The sequence below is a fragment of the Eubalaena glacialis genome, chromosome 13 (assembly GCF_028564815.1).
Source record: "Eubalaena glacialis isolate mEubGla1 chromosome 13, mEubGla1.1.hap2.+ XY, whole genome shotgun sequence".
In the NCBI taxonomy this organism is placed as follows: Eukaryota; Metazoa; Chordata; class Mammalia; order Artiodactyla; family Balaenidae; genus Eubalaena; species Eubalaena glacialis.
Window position 1 is genome coordinate 78,395,463 of NC_083728.1, and position 16,950 is coordinate 78,412,412.

The window sequence follows — 16,950 nt, forward strand, 5'->3', positions numbered from 1 at the left end:
TCCGGCCTGAGGGTGTTTGTATTTGCCCTTGGCTCTGCCAGTAACTCTCCGCCCTCACACCTCCACGGGGCCGCTTCTTCTGAGCTTCAGCTCAGTATCACCTCCTCAGGGAAGCCTTCCATGACGACCTTACCTGCTCACACCCTGCATGCCCTAGCACTACCGCCATCTCCTCTGCGAGGCCACATCCCTCTAGCCTCCTTTAAGAGCGTCCCTTGGTGCTTCGTTCGCAGCTCCCCCCAGTCTGTCAAATGCGCGGGGATGGGAAGCGGGAAACTGTGCCCAATCCCCTGCTTCTCTGGGCCACAGTTTTCCCTTTACGCCCACGAAGCGCTGAGAGCAGAGACACGCGGCGGGGACACCCCTTTCCACAACAGGCTGGTGGCCAAGCGCCTCCTACATCGGGTCTCCAAGACTGCCTAGCGGACCGCACTTCCCGCGGCGCCCTGCCCCGCGGCGGCCGGCGCTCAACCCCTCCACCGGCCCAAGGCCACTACGCATGCTCCGCACTTCCGGCCCCGCGAGGTCGGGGGCGGGAGCTTGACGCGCCTGCGCAGCTGCTCTCCTGGTTTCCGGGCGGTGCAGGCGCGATGGGTCTGAGGGCCAGTGTCGTTGAGTAGCGGCGGTGTAGAGGCGTGCGGGCCCAGCGGTCCGGCCCGAGGGCTCAGGACCGGGGTCTTTGGGAGCGGCCGGGGGGCGCAGAGAGAACCTAGGATCGCTGCCCGCCGCCGCCACCAGGCATGTCGGCCGAGGCCTCGGGCCCGGCGGCGGCCGAGGCCGCATCCCTGGAAGTACCTAAGCCCTCAGGTTTCGAGCCTGGCTCCGCCGCCTACGGTCTCAAGCCACTGACCACGAACAGCAAGTACGTGAAGCTGAACGTGGGCGGCTCGCTGCACTACACGACGCTGCGCACCCTCACGGGACAGGACACCATGCTCAAGGCCATGTTCAGCGGCCGCGCGGAGGTGCTCACTGACGCCGGAGGTACGCGAGCCGCCCTTGCTTACTGTCCTGCGTCCTCCAGATCCACGTCTCCCTTTCCCGTGGTCTTTCCTGGCCCAGTCTCCTCATGCCCGTTCTCTGCCACCGTCCAGTCAGTTCATTCTCACCCCCTCCAGCCCCCACATCCCGTCTCATCTCGCCTGTCTCGGTCATGATCTCCCTCCTCCCCCGGTCTTTACCCCCAGCAGTAGTAACCAACATTCATGGACACCCCACCACCACCACCACCATCCCCCCCGCTCCTCCAACTACTCTGCCGGGCGCTGTGGTAAGTGATTCAACATGTCAGCTCCCAATTTTCATGACTGCTTCCCACTGACTCTCCCACCCTTCACGCCTCAGCTCAAAAGACTTGGGAACCAGCCCAGCTGCCAACAACATCCTTCCAGGCACCCTTCCTCAGTTTCTTCCACCTGCCCAGCCTTTTGTTCCCCTCTCTACCTCAGCGCTGCCAACAGCCATCCCCAAGAGTTGGAGGATCTTGTCGGTCTCCGTTCCCCTAACGCAGGTTCCTCTACACTCTAGGACTCCATCTGTAAATACAGACTGTAGAAGGAGAGGGCTGCTTTGGGTTTGCCAGGGACGCCAGAGCGGAGAGTGGACAGTTCTCTTTGGCAGGCGAGCCCCTTACCTTCCCGAAGTGTTGCATTCAGGTCTGGGCCCCATATGCCCAAGTGGAACCTTAAAGTTTGGTGGCAGGTTTGGGGTGGTGGAGGTGGAGTGGATTCAGAAGGGGTTAACAAGGGTTGTGAGAGCAGGAAAGTAAAAATTGGGGAGGTAGAGCTCAGCCTTCAAATACCTGAAGGTGAAGAATTTATTTATTCAATAAGTATTTGTAAAATGCCAGTGCGGGAGATAGTTTGGTACACAAATCTGATAAGCTAAGCCTTATGGAGTTTTCTTTTTTTGTGGGGGCAGGGGGAGAATAAGCAAGTAAACATACTAAAACAAAAACGAAATATGTAATTTCAGGTAGCAATAAGTATATTATGAAGAATAGAAGGAAGAATATATATCTTTATATTCTATGAAGAATATAAAGGTTAAAATGGTAGTAAACTGGACGGTGGGGTAGACATTCTAATTAAATAGGATGGTCAGAATTAGCACAAGAGGTGAGAGGTTTGTTGATAAGGTAATCTGTACGAACTCTCTGATGGTGAGAACCTTCTCAGTGTAGCACAGACTTGGGAGGGAATTAATTCTCTGTGGCTGGCTGTGTTAAAAAGGGGCTTATGGGAGAACTCACTGGAGATGTTTTAAAGGGATTTTCTTAGCTATGGCACAGGCTTGAGACAGATCAGTATTAAGACTTGTGGCTTTCGAATCCTTCTTTCATAAAAATTTAGTAGCTCCTCAGCCTTTAGCAAAGCCATCCTTCCTCCTGCCTCTCCCCACCGCACCAGGTTGGGTGCTGATTGACCGGAGCGGCCGCCACTTTGGTACAATCCTCAACTACCTGCGGGACGGGTCCGTGCCACTGCCTGAGAGTACCAGAGAACTGGGGGAGCTTCTGGGCGAAGCACGCTACTACCTGGTACAGGGACTGATTGAGGACTGCCAGCTGGCACTGCAGGTGAGGGTCCCTTCCCCACCTCCTGAGTCCCACCCCTATGCTCATGTCCCTGGGAGACGTGCCCAAGCAGTTAGCTATTAAGATATTAAAGAAAAACAAAAGGAAATGTGGGGCACTGCCTGGAGGAGTTGCCTCTGGCCTGGCTCTGACTGGCCATGACACTATAGAGAATTTGGGGGTACTGTCCTCTGCATTTCTGCTGTCTCAGGCAGGGCCCCCCTTACCACCTCATGCCAAGACTACTGCAGTGGTTAAATGACTACTGTCTCTGTTTCTTGCTGTTTCTACCCAGCCAATCCAGCTGTTACACTAGCACCTGAATAATGATCCTTAAACACAATCCCAATTTATTCTCTCCCTTGCTCAGAGATCCCAAATAATGCCCTTGTCCCACTAAGGGGAAAAAAAAAAAAATCTGAATTTAAATTGGAATATAATGACCTCCATGATCTGGTCCTATCCTGGGAGGCAGCATTCCATCCCTCCCAGGGCTTTAAATAATTTTTTTTTTCTAGCAGTGAAATACTATAGAAGCAGTCACACCCAATAAAACAGGGTTGGGGGTTCCAGGGCCCCACCTGCTGGGCTTCTTTTCTGGGGATCTCTTAGGATTCTGAGGAGAAGAGTTTGGAAAGCACAGCCAGGAGATATGGGTTAAGTGTCACCTCCACCACAGCTGACTGAGTGACCTTGAGTGAGTCAATTCCTACTTCTGGCATTCTGTTCTCATGTTCCAAAAGATAGGGAAATGAGAAAAATATGTGCAGTGTAGTGAGTTTCACATAAAGCCTTTTATTCTGTTCTATTTTTACAATGTTAAAAGTGTCCTTTTATGATACAATATTAATAGGAGATTGTAAGAATTTCTTTTTTGATGCCCTTTATATTTCAATATATTAAAAAGTGGCAACTATGAACAACTTTCTGTTATCTTGGGGAATACTTATTGGACCTTGAAATCCAAAAGTATAGAGTTCCTTTGGGCAATATCCATGTTTTTCAAGCTTTTTGACTGCATCTCATAGAGAAAAGTGCATTTTATACTTGCATATATATGACTGAAATAAGTTTTATAAAATGATACTTTTAGTGAAATACACTCTGAGATATTCTGTTTTCTTTCTTTCTAATGCCGTTTGGGACCCATTAAATTTATTTCATGACCCATTAGTGGGTTACCACTTGCAGTTTAAAAAACATCAAACTAGATGATTTTGGAAGTGCATTCCTGTTCTGTAACTTTACATTTATCTAATGTTATCTCACATCCACTGTGCGTTAGGATTGGTTCTCTTACCTTCTTGTACCCCTGTTTGACATAAAAAGAAACATGAGGGAAGCTGGGGATATATTCAAGGTGAAAGAGCCGGTAAGCAGCAAAGCTCAGAGTCAACCCCAGGTGCCTGACTCCCAAGTGCAGTGCTTTTTCTTCTGTGCTCAGCTGCCTCCTTTCCAGGCTTCCCCGAGACCATTCTCATTCCCCACTCCACTCAGCTAGAATATGCTTGTTTGTTTGGAGGTTTTGGGTTTGGAGTTTTTTGTTTGTTTGTTTCTTTCTTTCTTTTTGGCCACCCCGCATACCATGCGGGATCTTAGTTCCCCAACCAGGGATCGAACCCGTGCCCCCTGCAGTGGAAGCTGGGAGTCTTAACCAGTGGACCACCAGGGAAATCCCGTTGTTTTTAAGATTCCAGTACAGAGAATTGAGTTCACCATACTTCTCAGTGTGTGGCACTTAAACATCATTAGTCTATGCAGATCTTTTCTATTTTTATTTTTTCCTTCATTCCCAGTCCCCTGCCCACTTCCCTTTTCCCCATAGGTACCCCTCCAGTTCTAATGTTTTAATACATTTCCTTGGATTATGTTTGTACCCTTAAAAAACTAAAACATTGTTTTGTATACATATGTATTTTAAATTTCCATAAATGTCATTGAGCTACGGATTGTATGTTCTGTTTCTTAATTCAACACTTTTTCCAAGTTCTATTCATGCTGCTGTATGTACATTTAGTTCTTTGCTTCTGACCGCTGCACAGGAATCTATGGTGTGCATTCAACCATATTTTATTTATACATTCCCCTGAGGTTGGAAACCTAGATTGTCTCCCGCTTCCTGCCCCCACAAACGATGCCACCATGAGCATCTTTGTACGTGTGCCCTTGTGGGTCCTGGGTCAGTGTTTCTCATGATTGTAGCTGGGAGTGGAATTGCTGGGCCGCAGGACACATGCAAACGAATTTCAGCAAGTATCATCAGATTACTCTCCCAAATGGCTGTAGCACCTTGTACTCTTGATGAGCAGTGCATAAGGAATCCTGTTTCTGCAAATCCTCAGCAACTCATGGCATCACCCAGCATTCTAATTTTGCCAATCTGATTGGTATAGAGTGATTTCATTTTAATTTGCATGCTTCTGATTACTAATTAGATTGAGCATCTTTTCACATACTCACTAGCATTTTTGGTTTTCCCTTCAGTGAATTGCCAATTCATATTCTTTACCAAATTTTCTACTGAGTTTCCTATCTTTTTCTTGTTGTTTTGCAGGAGATTCTTACATATTTTAGCTTAGTTCCTAGGGAGAATTAAGCCCTATTACTCTAAGGCATGTATTTTACATAATAAATTAACTTCTCCTGTGCATCTAGAATGGTACTATTTACCTGACATTCTCAGAAGAGTTGAGAAAATAGTTACTCAAATTATTTGCTGGGTTTTGATATTCAATGAGGAAGCCCAGTTGAGAAAGTCTGTTAGATAATAATGTCTAGTCAGTTTTAGATGTTGCCAGTAATTTCTCTTAGAATGTCACCTGTATGTGGCATCTGTTGTTGAATAGAAATTATTTTTTTAATTATAAATAACTTTATTATTTTTAAAGCAGTCTATAAGTGTTGTAGAAATTTAGAAAACACAGATCATCAAAAATATAAAAGCACCAAATATCCTTCCAGGTCTTTTCCTGTGTGTGTGTTTGCCAAAATATGATTATGCTGTATGTGCTGTTTTGTAGTATGCTTTTTTTTTGTTTGTTAATAATTACCATCTTTCCATGTCAGTGAAATTTTATGTAACATCAGGGGCATACACAAATTTCTCCGTTTGTTCCAGAAATGTCTTTTATAGGTGGTTCATCTAAACCAGGACCCAATCTAGATCCTTGCATTACATCTGGTTATTATGTTCTTTTTCCAACCCAAGCAGTCCCTTTTTTCTCAAAATACTGACTTTCTCATAATACTGACCATCAGTTGTCCTTCACAGTGACCTACTTTCCAAACTCGCCTGATGTGGTTTGTTACCCTACCCTATCCTGAGTTTTCTCTAAATTAGATGGTAGATTTAAAAGCTTGATATTAAACATTTTGGTTAGAAAACATGTTAAGTAATGTTACTTATATCATACTGTGTTATATCAAGACCTACAATATTGTTAATATGACCCATCATTAGTGATGCTCAGTAGCGGCCCCTAGGTTCAGGTGATGATGGTTTGATCCCTCCATTGTAGTTACATTTCCTTGTTGCCAACTATAAAGTAATTTAGGCACTTTATGAATGGCAGTTACCTATCAACCACACATCCATTTATAATTCTCACCTGAATCAATAATTTCATTAGGGTTGTAGAATAATTGTAATTCCTTCAGCATTATTACGTGAAATTATTTATAAAGTCATGCTTTTAATTGTCAACTGGAGAGATTCTTGATTTTAATATAGTCAAATTCCTCTTTTTTTTTTTCTAATGGTGTATCCTCTTAGGATCTTGTTTAAGAAGTTTATTCTACATTTTTTATTAGTTTTATAGTTTTACCTTTTGTATATGGAATTGACTGTTGTAAATGCGAATTATGAAGGGATTCAACTGTTTTTTGTCCTCTGTGGAGTGAGCTAGCTTTCTCAATGCCATCTACTACACAATCTGTGGTAGCCAGCATCCAAGATGGCCACCGGCAATTCTTGCCTCTTGCTTATTCAGGCTCTTGTTTAGTCCCCTCCCACACTAAATAGGGCTGACCTATGTAACCAGTAGGAGATTGCAGAGATGACAGTGTGTGACTTCTAAAGCTAGGTCATAAAAGACCCATAGCAGTTTCTGCCTCTCTTGGATCACTCACTCTGGGGAAGCCAGCTGCCATGTGAGCATATTCAAGCAGCCCTAAGGGAGAGGTCCACTTGGTGAGGAACTGAAGCCTCCTGCCAACGGCCAGCACAGACTTCCAGCCAAATGGGTGAACTATCCCAGAATTGGATCCTCTAGGCCCAATCAAGTCTTCAGATAACTACCACCCTGGTCAACATTTGGACTCCAACTTCATGAGAGACCCTCGGCCAGGACCACCTAACTAAGCCAGTCTCAAGCTCCCAACCCACAGAAACTGTGTGAGATAATAAATGTTTATTGTTGTTTTAAGCTGCTAAGTTTGTACTAATTTGTTACCCAGTAACGGATAACAGATTTTGGTATCTGGAGTGGGGTTCTGCCATAACAAAAACCTAAAATGTGGGAGCGGCTTTAGAACTGGGAAGAGGGCAGAAGCTGGAAGGACTTGAGAACAGTGTTAATAAAAGCCTAAAGAGCTTTAAAGAGTATTCATAGAAGTCTGATGACCTCTGAGGAGGCTGCAGTGTGGAACATGTTTACTGGAAAGTGGTGGAAAGGGGATCCTTGTCATATAGTGGCAGAAGTAGCAACATTGTCTCCTACAGTAATGTAGAAAGTAGAAAACATACTAATGATCTGGGTGATCTAGCTAAAGAAATTTCCAGGTAGAATGTTGAAGTGCCACAGGTTTCTTGTTGCTTATAGTGAAACAGAAGAGGAGAGGGTAAGCTAAAGGAAAAAGAATTGAACAAAAAGGAGCCAGGAATTTTGGGGGCTTGAAAATTCCCAGCCTTTCAGATAACAACGATGTTAAAATTAGCAAATGGCTTCCAGGCAAAGATCAGACACAGGGCATTCTCAGTAAAACATGGTCTAAAGATGAAGCTGAGGATGTGATTGTAAAATCCTTTAAGACCTCAGAAATATCCAAGAAGATGCCTCAGAGAACCATTCAATCAAATAATAGCACTTCTAAGAAGCTTAAGGCTATTGTCAGGCAGCAGTCTCAGCATAAGCCCAAAGTAGAGAAGAGCTTATCTCACAAAGATGTGTGGGTGAGGCTTTTGTCTAATGAACTGAAACCCAGGACTCACAAGACACCCACTAAGTGTTTAAGAGAATTATATTGGCAGAAACACTGCCAGCTTAGACTGGAAGGGACAGAGACAGTACAAGAGGAGAAGAAGCCTTTGGACCCTTGAAGTTCTACAGGCAGAAAGCAGGCTAAGGAAACTATGGAGCTGCAAACACGGACTGTCTTTCATGGAAATGGAAGGATGACTCAGGTCAGAGCCAAGAGCCATAGAGAATCATTCCTGGACAGGAGTAGACATCAGAGAGCTCCCAATATTTGTCCAACTGGATTACAGAATTTCTGTGAAGCAGTGACTTCTCTGTGCCTCCTGCACCCCTCCTCACCTTTTGAACAAGAGTGTTTATCCTAATGCCTGTTCCACATGTTGCATGTGGAGTGTGTGGAAGAGATAACTAGTCTCTTTAGTTCACAGATCATCAGATCCAGAGAAAATGTACCTAAGGAGCTATAGTTAAGGAACACCTCCCAAGGAGCATTGTCCCCACCTGAACCTGATTTAGATGACCAGATTCTGTACTTCAGTGCTGTAATAGGATGGGACTTTGGGGGATCTTGGGAGGGGGTGAGTGTGTTTTGTGTATGGGAGGGATTTGAATCAATGGGAGCCAGAAGGTGGACTGTGGAGCCAGCCTCCAAGGCAGTCCCCAATGATTCTTGTTCCCTAGTACTCATTGCCTTGCGTTGTTCCCTCCCACACTGAATAGGGCTAACAAAACTAGGTCATAAAAGACAGTGAGGCCTCCACCTTGCTCTCTCTTGGATTATTTGCTCTGGAGAAGCCAGCTGCCATATTGTGAGGACACTCAAGCAACCCAACGGAGAGGTCTAAATGACAGGGATCAGATATTTCCTGCCAATAGCCAGCCTGAACTTGCCAGCCATTTGAATAAGCTTTCTCAGAAACAAATCCTCCAAACTCAGACATACCTTCAGATTACTGCAGCCCCAGCTGACTTGACTGTAACCTTGTGAGAGACCCCATGCCAAAAACATTCAGCTAAGCCACTCCTGAATTCCTGAATATCCATTCTGACCCACAGAAATGGATAATAAGTATTTGTTGTTGGTTTAAGCTGTTCAGTTTGGGGACAGTTTGTTACACAGCGATAACTAATACACACTTGCCCCACTGATTTGTGATGTTCTCTCTATAAATATCAGTTCTCCTATATAAACCAGTCTGTTTCCAAGTTCTCTATTGTGTTTCATTGTTTTTGTTTGTTTCTGCACCAGAACTACATTGTTTTCATTATTATGGCTTTGTAAGATATTTTAATATCTGGGAGGGTCAATCTCTTCTCTTGCTTGACTCTTTTTAAAAATTGACCTAAGTAAGAGTAGACTTATTCTTCCAAATTAATTTTAGAAAAAGCCTTAGGAGTTTCTCAAAAAAAAAAAAAATCTTCTGGAATTTGTATTAGAATTGCACATCTAGTTTTTAGGTTGGGAGAGGTGAGAGGGGTTTTGGCATGAAGATTCTAGAAAGCAGAGAAGAGGAAAGAAACCTATGTGTCTGGTTCTGATTCTCCCTCCAACCTTCCACCTAGCCCAGTTCATTCGTTCACCAGATATTTATTGAGCATCTACTGTAAATTGGTACTTATTGCCTAGGAAGAGACCATGAGCAAATATACCAAAAAATGAGAAAATATGAGGAACTGAGTGCCATGAAGAAAGTGAACTGATAGTGTGAAAAGGAAGAAGTAGAGGAGGCTGCTTAGCCAGGGAGCTTAGGGTGGAGGACCAGCACCCTCCTAGGGGCACTGTTTGAGTTGAGATCTGAATGGCATGAAGGGGCCAGCCATGCAACCGAGTGCAGGCTGTTGCCGGCAGTGGCAGCTGCAAAGGGCCTGGTGGGCACAAGCTGGATGCGCGAAGGAACAGGTGGGGCTGAAGCCCAGCAGGCAGGGGAGAGTGGTAGAGACGAGATCAGAGAGTTCGCATCCTGCAGAGTCTTGTGTGGACTACTAAGGAGTCTGGATTTTTTTCCCAAAGGCAACAAGCAGTGTTTGAAGGCTTTTAGGTTGGGGAGTGAGTGACCTCTGGTTGTGCTGTTAATCACCTTCCGCTTCCTCTCCAGCAAAAAAGGGAGAACCTGTCCCCGCTGTGCCTCATCCCCACGGTGACATCTCCCCGGGAGGAGCAGCAGCTCCTGGCCAGCACCTCCAAGGTGAGGCCCCTGAGCCCTGTAGGGTGGAGGCTGGGGGCCTATCCCGGCAGCCTGACCCCCACCCTTCTCCATCCTTTCTCCCCCAACAGCCCGTGGTGAAGCTCCTGCACAACCGCAGTAACAACAAGTACTCCTACACCAGGTGACCCCCTCAGGGGCAGGGAGGTGCACTGGGTGGAATCCTGGGCTCAAGCGCAGCTCTGCTCCTGGCCCAAGGGGAGGATTATGGCCGCCTGGGGGTGGGGGGGGTGGGGGGCGAAAAGAATCCTGCCTGGATGCAAATTCTAGCTCTGCCACTTACCCACGGGGTACTTTGGACAGGTCATTTTCACTTCTGAGCTTCAGTTTTACCATCAGTAAACTGGGGTCCAGGTGAGGATTAGATGATAATTACTAGCATTTCTTATAAGAGGCATGGCTCTAAGTGCTTTACATATATTTACTCACATAATCCTCACAATTGTTTGAAGTAGGTATTGTTGTGATCTCCATTTTACAGATGAGGCAACTGAGGCACCGAGAGGTGAAGTAACTTGCTTAGTGTCACTCAGTTAAAAAGTGGTGGAGCTAGGATGCCAGGTGAGGTAGCTTGGCTCCAGAACCTGCACGGGGTAGCCACTCTGGTGTGCTGGGATTTGCTGAGCCAATGCTGCTTCCATTCTGAGGCCTCCTTGGCCTGGCCCCAGGGGTGGAGGATGCTCCCTTCTGGGCACCAAACTCCTAGGTAGGACTAGAGTGCTAGATATCTGGGCCCCTAAGCTTGGGGGCACAGCGGGAGGAAGCCAGTTGTGCTGAGCCTCTTGGCCCCCTGGTCCTCAGCACTTCAGATGACAACCTACTTAAGAACATCGAGCTGTTTGACAAACTGGCCCTGCGCTTCCATGGGCGGCTGCTATTCCTCAAGGATGTTCTGGGGGATGAGATCTGCTGCTGGTCTTTCTACGGGCAGGGCCGCAAAATCGCCGAGGTGTGCTGCACCTCCATTGTCTATGCCACGGAGAAGAAGCAGACCAAGGTCAGAAGGGGTTCAGGGCCTGGTCAGGGAGGGCTGTGGTGGTGGGCAGGACGAGCACCCTGGACAAAGGCAGCTCAGCAGATCAGGCAGGGGAAATCCATCACTGGGACGAGGAGCTGGAGTTCTAAGTTCTGGGGTCTTAGTTCTGTAACCTTGGGCAAGTCATCTGACTTCTGTGGGTCTCTGCTTCTCTACCTGTGAAAGGAGGGTGTTGGATTAGAGTGGGATTCTTAATCTAGGCCAGTTGGGTTTCAAGGCTATCTTGAAAGAGTGTGCAGTTTGGGGAGTGGGTATGCATTTTTCTATATGGAAGGACCATAGTTGTCATTAGAATTTCATAAGGATCCATGACCCAGAGTAGGTTCTTAAAACTTCAGGTGCTTGGAACACACTGAGATTGTAGGCCCTGAGTGATTAACATGGCAATCATCAGCAGATACTTCCTGAGCACTGCAAGAGGCTTGAAATCAAGGTGAATAAGATGCTGAGTAAAGTACAAGCCCTCTGTCATGACGTCTGGCCCCTGAAGATCTTATCAGCCTGGTCCCTTCTGACCTTGACATGAAGGATGTGCCTCAGATACACTGGAGATCTTGAAAGTCTCTAAGCACTCAGTGCTATTTCACACCCCCCTACCTTTGCACACACTATTCCCTCTTCTTGGAATTATTTTTCCTCATTCCTGTCTGCCTAATGGACTTGTGCTTAATCTTTAAGACCTAAGCCAAGCATCACTTTCTTTGGGACACCACTCATGAACTTTCAACCCAACAACCCCAGACAAAGTTGGTCATACCCCCCTGTCAGCTAAACACAATATTGATTGTAGTCTGCTGGGGATGGGGGGAGTAGGAGTGTTTACTTCAGCAGCAAGGAGTTAGCTTCTTGAGAGTAGAGCTGAATCTTTTTTTTTTTTCCCTATCTCTGTAGCGCAAGCCAGGCCTTTGTCACACCGCAGAAGCTAGGAGACATTTATTGAATGCATGAATGAATGAATAATCCAGTTTCCAAGTAGCTTCCTCTGTAATTGGGAAGACAGGAAGATAAACCAGTAATGAGAATGCAGCTTGTTAAAGTTTTGTTGTTTATATCCCTCCAAGCCACACAAGGGGAACCCCTAACCACCTCTTCATCCCTTACTACTCTCCTTCACTCTGCCTTGTTGCTTTGGCCTTGCGCTGATCTTCAGATACACTAAGCGAATTCCTGACCCCAGAGCTGTTCCCTTCCCAGACTGATCTTTCTCTAGTTCTCCATCTGGTTCCTTCCCTCCTTTCCTTTGGCTATTGGTCGGATGTCACCTTCTCAGTGAGGCCTTCTCTGAGCTCCCTCTTTAAAGTTGTAACATTCCTGGCGGTGGCCATCCCCACACCCTTTTCCTGCTGTAATTTTTCCGTAACATTTATCGTCATCTGACACTTTATATCTTATTACATGTATGTCTGGGTCCTCCCCCTAGAATGTAAACTTCCTGCGGACAGGAACTTTGCCTGTTTTGTTCACTGCTATATCCCCAATGCCCAGAACAACACCTGGTACAGTGCAGTCACTCAGTAAATATTTGTCAAATGAAAAGATATACCAAGAGACTTGGCAACAAAGGACAGAAAACAAATAACTCTCTGCCTGACTTCAGAGCTGGACCTTGAAGTATAAGTGTGACTTAGCTGAGTAAAGAAGTTGCAAAGAGGACAGTCCAGGCTAAAGGAACCTGTGACTGCAGAGGCTAGGAGGCTGCAGAGGCTATAGGAGTCGAGAGACAGTGCAGGAGCAGCCTCGGGGAGGGGATGGCTGCGTAGTAGTCGAGCCAGAGGGAGGGAGCTGGGGGTTGCTGGCCTTTTGCAGGTGGAATTCCCAGAGGCCCGGATCTTTGAGGAGACCCTGAACATCCTGATCTACGAGACTCCCCGAGGCCCAGACCCAGCCCTCCTGGAGGCCACAGGGGGTGCAGCTGGAGGTGGCGGGGCAGGCCGAGGGGAGGATGAGGAGAACCGAGAGCACCGTGTCCGCAGAATCCATGTCCGGCGCCACATCACCCATGACGAGCGTCCTCACGGCCAACAGATTGTCTTCAAGGACTGAGCTTTGCCCTGAGTCTTCCTCTGGCCTCTGGGACCCAGTCCCTCTCTCTCTTCCTCCCCTTCCCAGACCTTTGCCCCGGCTTTGCTGGCCAAGTCGTGGGTCTTTCTTCCATCCCTTCATTGCATGGTACAGTTCACTTTGGCCCTTTTCCATCCATTCCCACCTCATTGCTAACCACACGGTACATTCCAGCCCCTCCCCTCAGAGGCCTTCAGAAGGCCTGCATTGGTTCCCTCCTCCCCATCCTTGTCCTGCCCTCTTCCCTCACCAGCTGGCTTAGAAGGATTTAGAATTCCCTTTGTCTTTTTTTAGTACATTGTACACACCAAAGTGTCAAGCCAGCCGTTAATAACACCCACCACATTCTGAGCCGCCTCCTCACCATTGTGCAGGGCAGTTTGCCTCCCTCCTGCTTCCCCACCATCCTCCCTACCTCCTTAACTTTGTACTAGGGGGGCCTGGGCCTGCACCAGCTCAGCATCTTCTCAATTTTTTTCATATTATTTATTATTTTAATTTTCTATTAAATTATTGGAATAAAGTTGAGTTGAGAGTCTGGTGCTGGCTCCCAGGGAGAGGGCCAGGTATATGGCTTGTTAGGGAGGTACCTGGCTAGTTGGATGGGAGAAGACACAGATCCCTGCCCCCAGCCTTTCCCTGGGCTGGTAGCTGGGAAGAAAGTAGTCAGGAGTTAGGAGAGGATTTAAAAATCTATATTTCGGTGTTCACTGGCCAGTTCCCACCCTCAGCCCCACCCCACCCCCTGCAATGGAGAGGTGGTCCTGGCTACCACTCAGGCCATCCCCGAGCGCAGCATCTCTCCAGCCCAGATGTCTGAAGGGAACACCTTCCTTCAAGGGTCTGGTGCGAAGACAAAGTCGAGGGCCTGGCGTTCGGCCCCAGCCACATTGGGATGCCAAAGGTCCACGATGAAGACCACTCGAGGCCCATCTTCGGGAGAGCCTAGGGCACGTGGGATGGAGACAGCAGAGCAGCTGACATTAAGTACTTACATGCCAGAGCACTCACCAAATACTCATAAATGCAAACACTTTGTAAATAAGTGCCAGACAGTGTTCTAATCGTTTATGTGTATTAATCATCAAAACAAACTGTGAGGTAGTACCATAAGTATTCTCATTTTATGCCAAGTAACTGAGGCACAAAGAGCTTAAATAACTTGCCCAAGGTCACACTGCTAATGCCAGAGGTAGGACAGGAACCCAGGTGGTCCAGGCCCAGGGTCTTGTGCTATGAACCACTTTGCTGTGCACTTACATTAACTTATTTAATCCTTGCAGTCACTTGATAAAAGAAGGCGCTTGCCCTATTTCACGGGTGACTGGAGAAATCATGTGACTTGTTCAAGGTCATGCAATTAGAAAATGGTGGTGTAGGACAGGAAGCCAGTTGGGCCCGATTCTGCAGCCTCTAGTCTATTCCCCTTCACTCTTCAGTCACTCATCCCTCCTAGCAGAATGGGAGCCCCATTACCATTATGAGCCACTGTATGCAGGAAGGAGTCGTCCACCAGTAGACAATGTCCCTCAGCCCAGCACTGGGGCTCACCCCCGACCACCAGCTCACAGCCAGGGGGGATCTTCAGGCCTGTAGAAAGAGATCTGGGCCTCCAACACTCCTGCCTCCATCGAAGGGGCCCACCCCATTCGGTCAAAAAGCAGATCTGAGAGTCTTAAATGCCAGGTTCTATGGTGGTCCCTCCTCGCTCTCTGGAAGGTGACCCACGTAAAATTACAATACAGTACTGGAGGAAAGAAATGCTAGGAGACAGAAAATGCAGTGCAAAGCACAATCTATTCTGTTTCGGAGAAGAGGGAAAGCTTCCTAAAGGAAGCAGCATCTCCTCTTGGGCTTCTGACAGTTTAACTCAGGAACTTACTTTGTGTTAGGCCCTCTCTCCCCAAAAGGTATAAAACATGGCTCCAACCTGCCAAGGACCACACACTGGGGTGCAGAAAACTGAGGAGCCAACTCAAATGATGGGGAAGAGGAAGACATTCCAGAGGAGGTGTGGCATTTGAAAGTGCGAGTCGTGAAGGCTACGTAGGAGTTTTCCAGGAGGTGATAAGGGGGAAAGACGTTCTAGGTTAAGAGCATGTGTGTGGCATCTGCCAGGATCAGCCAGAAGGCGTTCATGATTTAGGGCATGGTGGGAGGGAAGGGGAAGAAGGGAACAGGTAGGAGATAAGGAGAAAAGATCTGGCCTTGCTCCAGATCTCTTCAAAGCCAGCGTGCTTTGAAGTGTAGAACACATTCAACTGGTAGCACAGGAGATGACTGTAGGCAAAACAAGGTCATGGCATTAAACAATCAGAAAACAAATCTTTTTTCTCCCCATTTTCTTTCAAGCTCTAAAACATTGAAAAGAAAATCTCAGTTTGGTGCTACCATAACTTTAACATCCCCCCTAACATTGCCCTTTTTACGTTTATTTTTTCTTTGGGGCCACGCCCTGCGGCTTGTGGGATCTTAGTTCCCCGATCAGGGATCGAACCCAGGCCCTCAGCAGTGAGAGCACAGAGTCCTAACCACTGGACCGCCAGGCAATTCCCAACATTGCTCCTTTTTAAAGGAGGAGAGTGTAGGCTTCAGCCTCAGACTAGGACACTTGGCTAGAATTTTTAAAGCTTTCTTTTTTTAAGTTTAAACTTATTTTTATGAATAATTCTTATTTAGGTCAAGTAATACTGATTATCATTTTTCTATAAAGATTCCTTTTAAATAAGTAAAACAAAACATGGGGGGGAGTCAATATGAAGAAACAGTACAGGTGGTAAATGACTATGGAAAAGCTTATGAAGATGGTTTGCAGATCATTGAAGCTCAGGAAATGCTGCTGTGGGCAACAGGGAGTCAAGGAAGATTTCCGAGAAGAAAAGCATGATCAGAGTCACAGTGTAGAAAGCTATGATGGCAGAGAAGAGAGTCTGGAGGGGGAATCGTGGAGGCGAGGAAGCTGTCTATAAGCAGCATCCACTTACCCAGGTGGCATCTGACTCGGGCATTGGTGGGCCCACAGCGGCCCTCGAGCCGGGCCCCGGGCAGGAGGACGGAAAAGCCAGCATTGCCGAAGGCGTTGGCACTCATAAAGCTTCGCAGCCCCCTCAGTGCCCGATAGGCCCCCGGGCACCGGCGGCAGTTGCTGGGTTGGCACCGGCCTGCTTGGTATAGCAGGAGCTGGTAGCACCCAGGGGCCAGTGGTGGGGACCAGCCCCGAGGCAGAGGGGTAGTCCCTGAGAAGTCCCAGCTCACAGCCCCGAAGTCCCTCAAAATGGCAGGGAAGCTGCTCTCCAGGAGCTCCACATCATGCCGCTGGGCATCCCGTGGCACGAAGGGGGCTGAGGGCAGGTCTGGCAGGAAAAGCAGGCCTGGGCGCTGAATGCCCAGGACCCCTGGCCCTCCCCCAGGGCCTGGGCTACCCTGAGCTGCCCGCCTCACCCTACCCATCCCTGCCCAAGAGTAGCGCCTGGCGTAGGCCCGAAGGCGACGGCTCACTAGGCCTTCTGTCTTAGGTCCTTCCACAGACTCCCCAGAGCTCCGTGGGCTTGGTCTGCCAGCCTCAGAGCACCCTCCAGGCCTACCACTGACAGCCCCAGCCCGACTCCCAGCCCCCAGGGCCTGCATATCTTGGGAGCCCAGGCGGTAGCAGTACCAGAGGAAGAGGGAAGTGAGAGCTCCAAGGAGCAGGGTAAGGGCAGACGAGGCCAGAGGCAATGGCCATGCAGGCATGATGGGCAGGGAGGCCCTGGCCAAGAGGCCTGGGGCATCTTCCAGACCCCAGTTCCCTTGTCCCCCCAGTTCTCCACCGGTTCCTTCCATGGCTGCTCCCTGGTTACACCCTGGGCTGTTTCCCTTCCACATTCCTACTCTTGGTTC

General features: G+C 47.8%; 2 protein-coding genes across 3 annotated transcripts; one reads left to right on the forward strand and one right to left on the reverse strand.

Annotated features, from left to right (window-relative positions):
- The first annotated feature begins 570 nt into the window (after positions 1–570).
- On the forward strand, positions 571–13,594 carry KCTD13 (potassium channel tetramerization domain containing 13). 2 transcript variants are annotated; one of them, XM_061207847.1, is made up of 6 exons: positions 571–984; positions 2,409–2,578; positions 9,867–9,956; positions 10,046–10,098; positions 10,776–10,971; positions 12,817–13,594. In XM_061207847.1, exons 1-6 carry the CDS (start codon positions 741–743, stop codon positions 13,051–13,053), a joined length of 990 nt encoding a protein of 329 aa, XP_061063830.1. In that variant the 5' UTR covers positions 571–740; the 3' UTR covers positions 13,054–13,594. The 2 variants fall into 2 exon arrangements, with proteins under 2 accessions (XP_061063830.1, XP_061063831.1); XM_061207848.1 differs by having other exon boundaries at positions 11,902–12,892.
- Positions 13,595–13,906: 312 nt separating this feature from the next.
- ASPHD1 (aspartate beta-hydroxylase domain containing 1) lies at positions 13,907–16,950 on the reverse strand. The gene is made up of 3 exons (XM_061209251.1): positions 16,056–16,950; positions 14,548–14,661; positions 13,907–14,016 (listed from the first exon to the last, which is right to left on the reverse strand). The coding sequence occupies exons 1-3, from the start codon at positions 16,933–16,935 to the stop codon at positions 13,907–13,909; spliced, it is 1,104 nt and encodes a 367-aa protein (XP_061065234.1). The 5' UTR covers positions 16,936–16,950.

Bases quoted from the DNA above. Each gene is read 5' to 3' on its own strand.
- KCTD13 (XM_061207847.1), top strand. From the start codon at position 741: ATGTCGGCCGAGGCCTCGGGCCCGGCGGCGGCCGAGGCCGCATCCCTG. The intron at 985-2,408 runs GTACGCGAGCCG...CCACCGCACCAG, and splicing joins GGTGCTCACTGACGCCGGAG to GTTGGGTGCTGATTGACCGG. The intron at 10,099-10,775 runs GTGACCCCCTCA...CCTGGTCCTCAG, and splicing joins AACAAGTACTCCTACACCAG to CACTTCAGATGACAACCTAC.
- ASPHD1 (XM_061209251.1), bottom strand. From the start codon at position 16,935: ATGTGGAAGGGAAACAGCCCAGGGTGTAACCAGGGAGCAGCCATGGAA. The intron at 14,662-16,055 runs GTAAGTGGATGC...CTCTTTCTACAG, and splicing joins CCGAGTCAGATGCCACCTGG to GCCTGAAGATCCCCCCTGGC. The intron at 14,017-14,547 runs GTAATGGGGCTC...CACGTGCCCTAG, and splicing joins GCATACAGTGGCTCATAATG to GCTCTCCCGAAGATGGGCCT.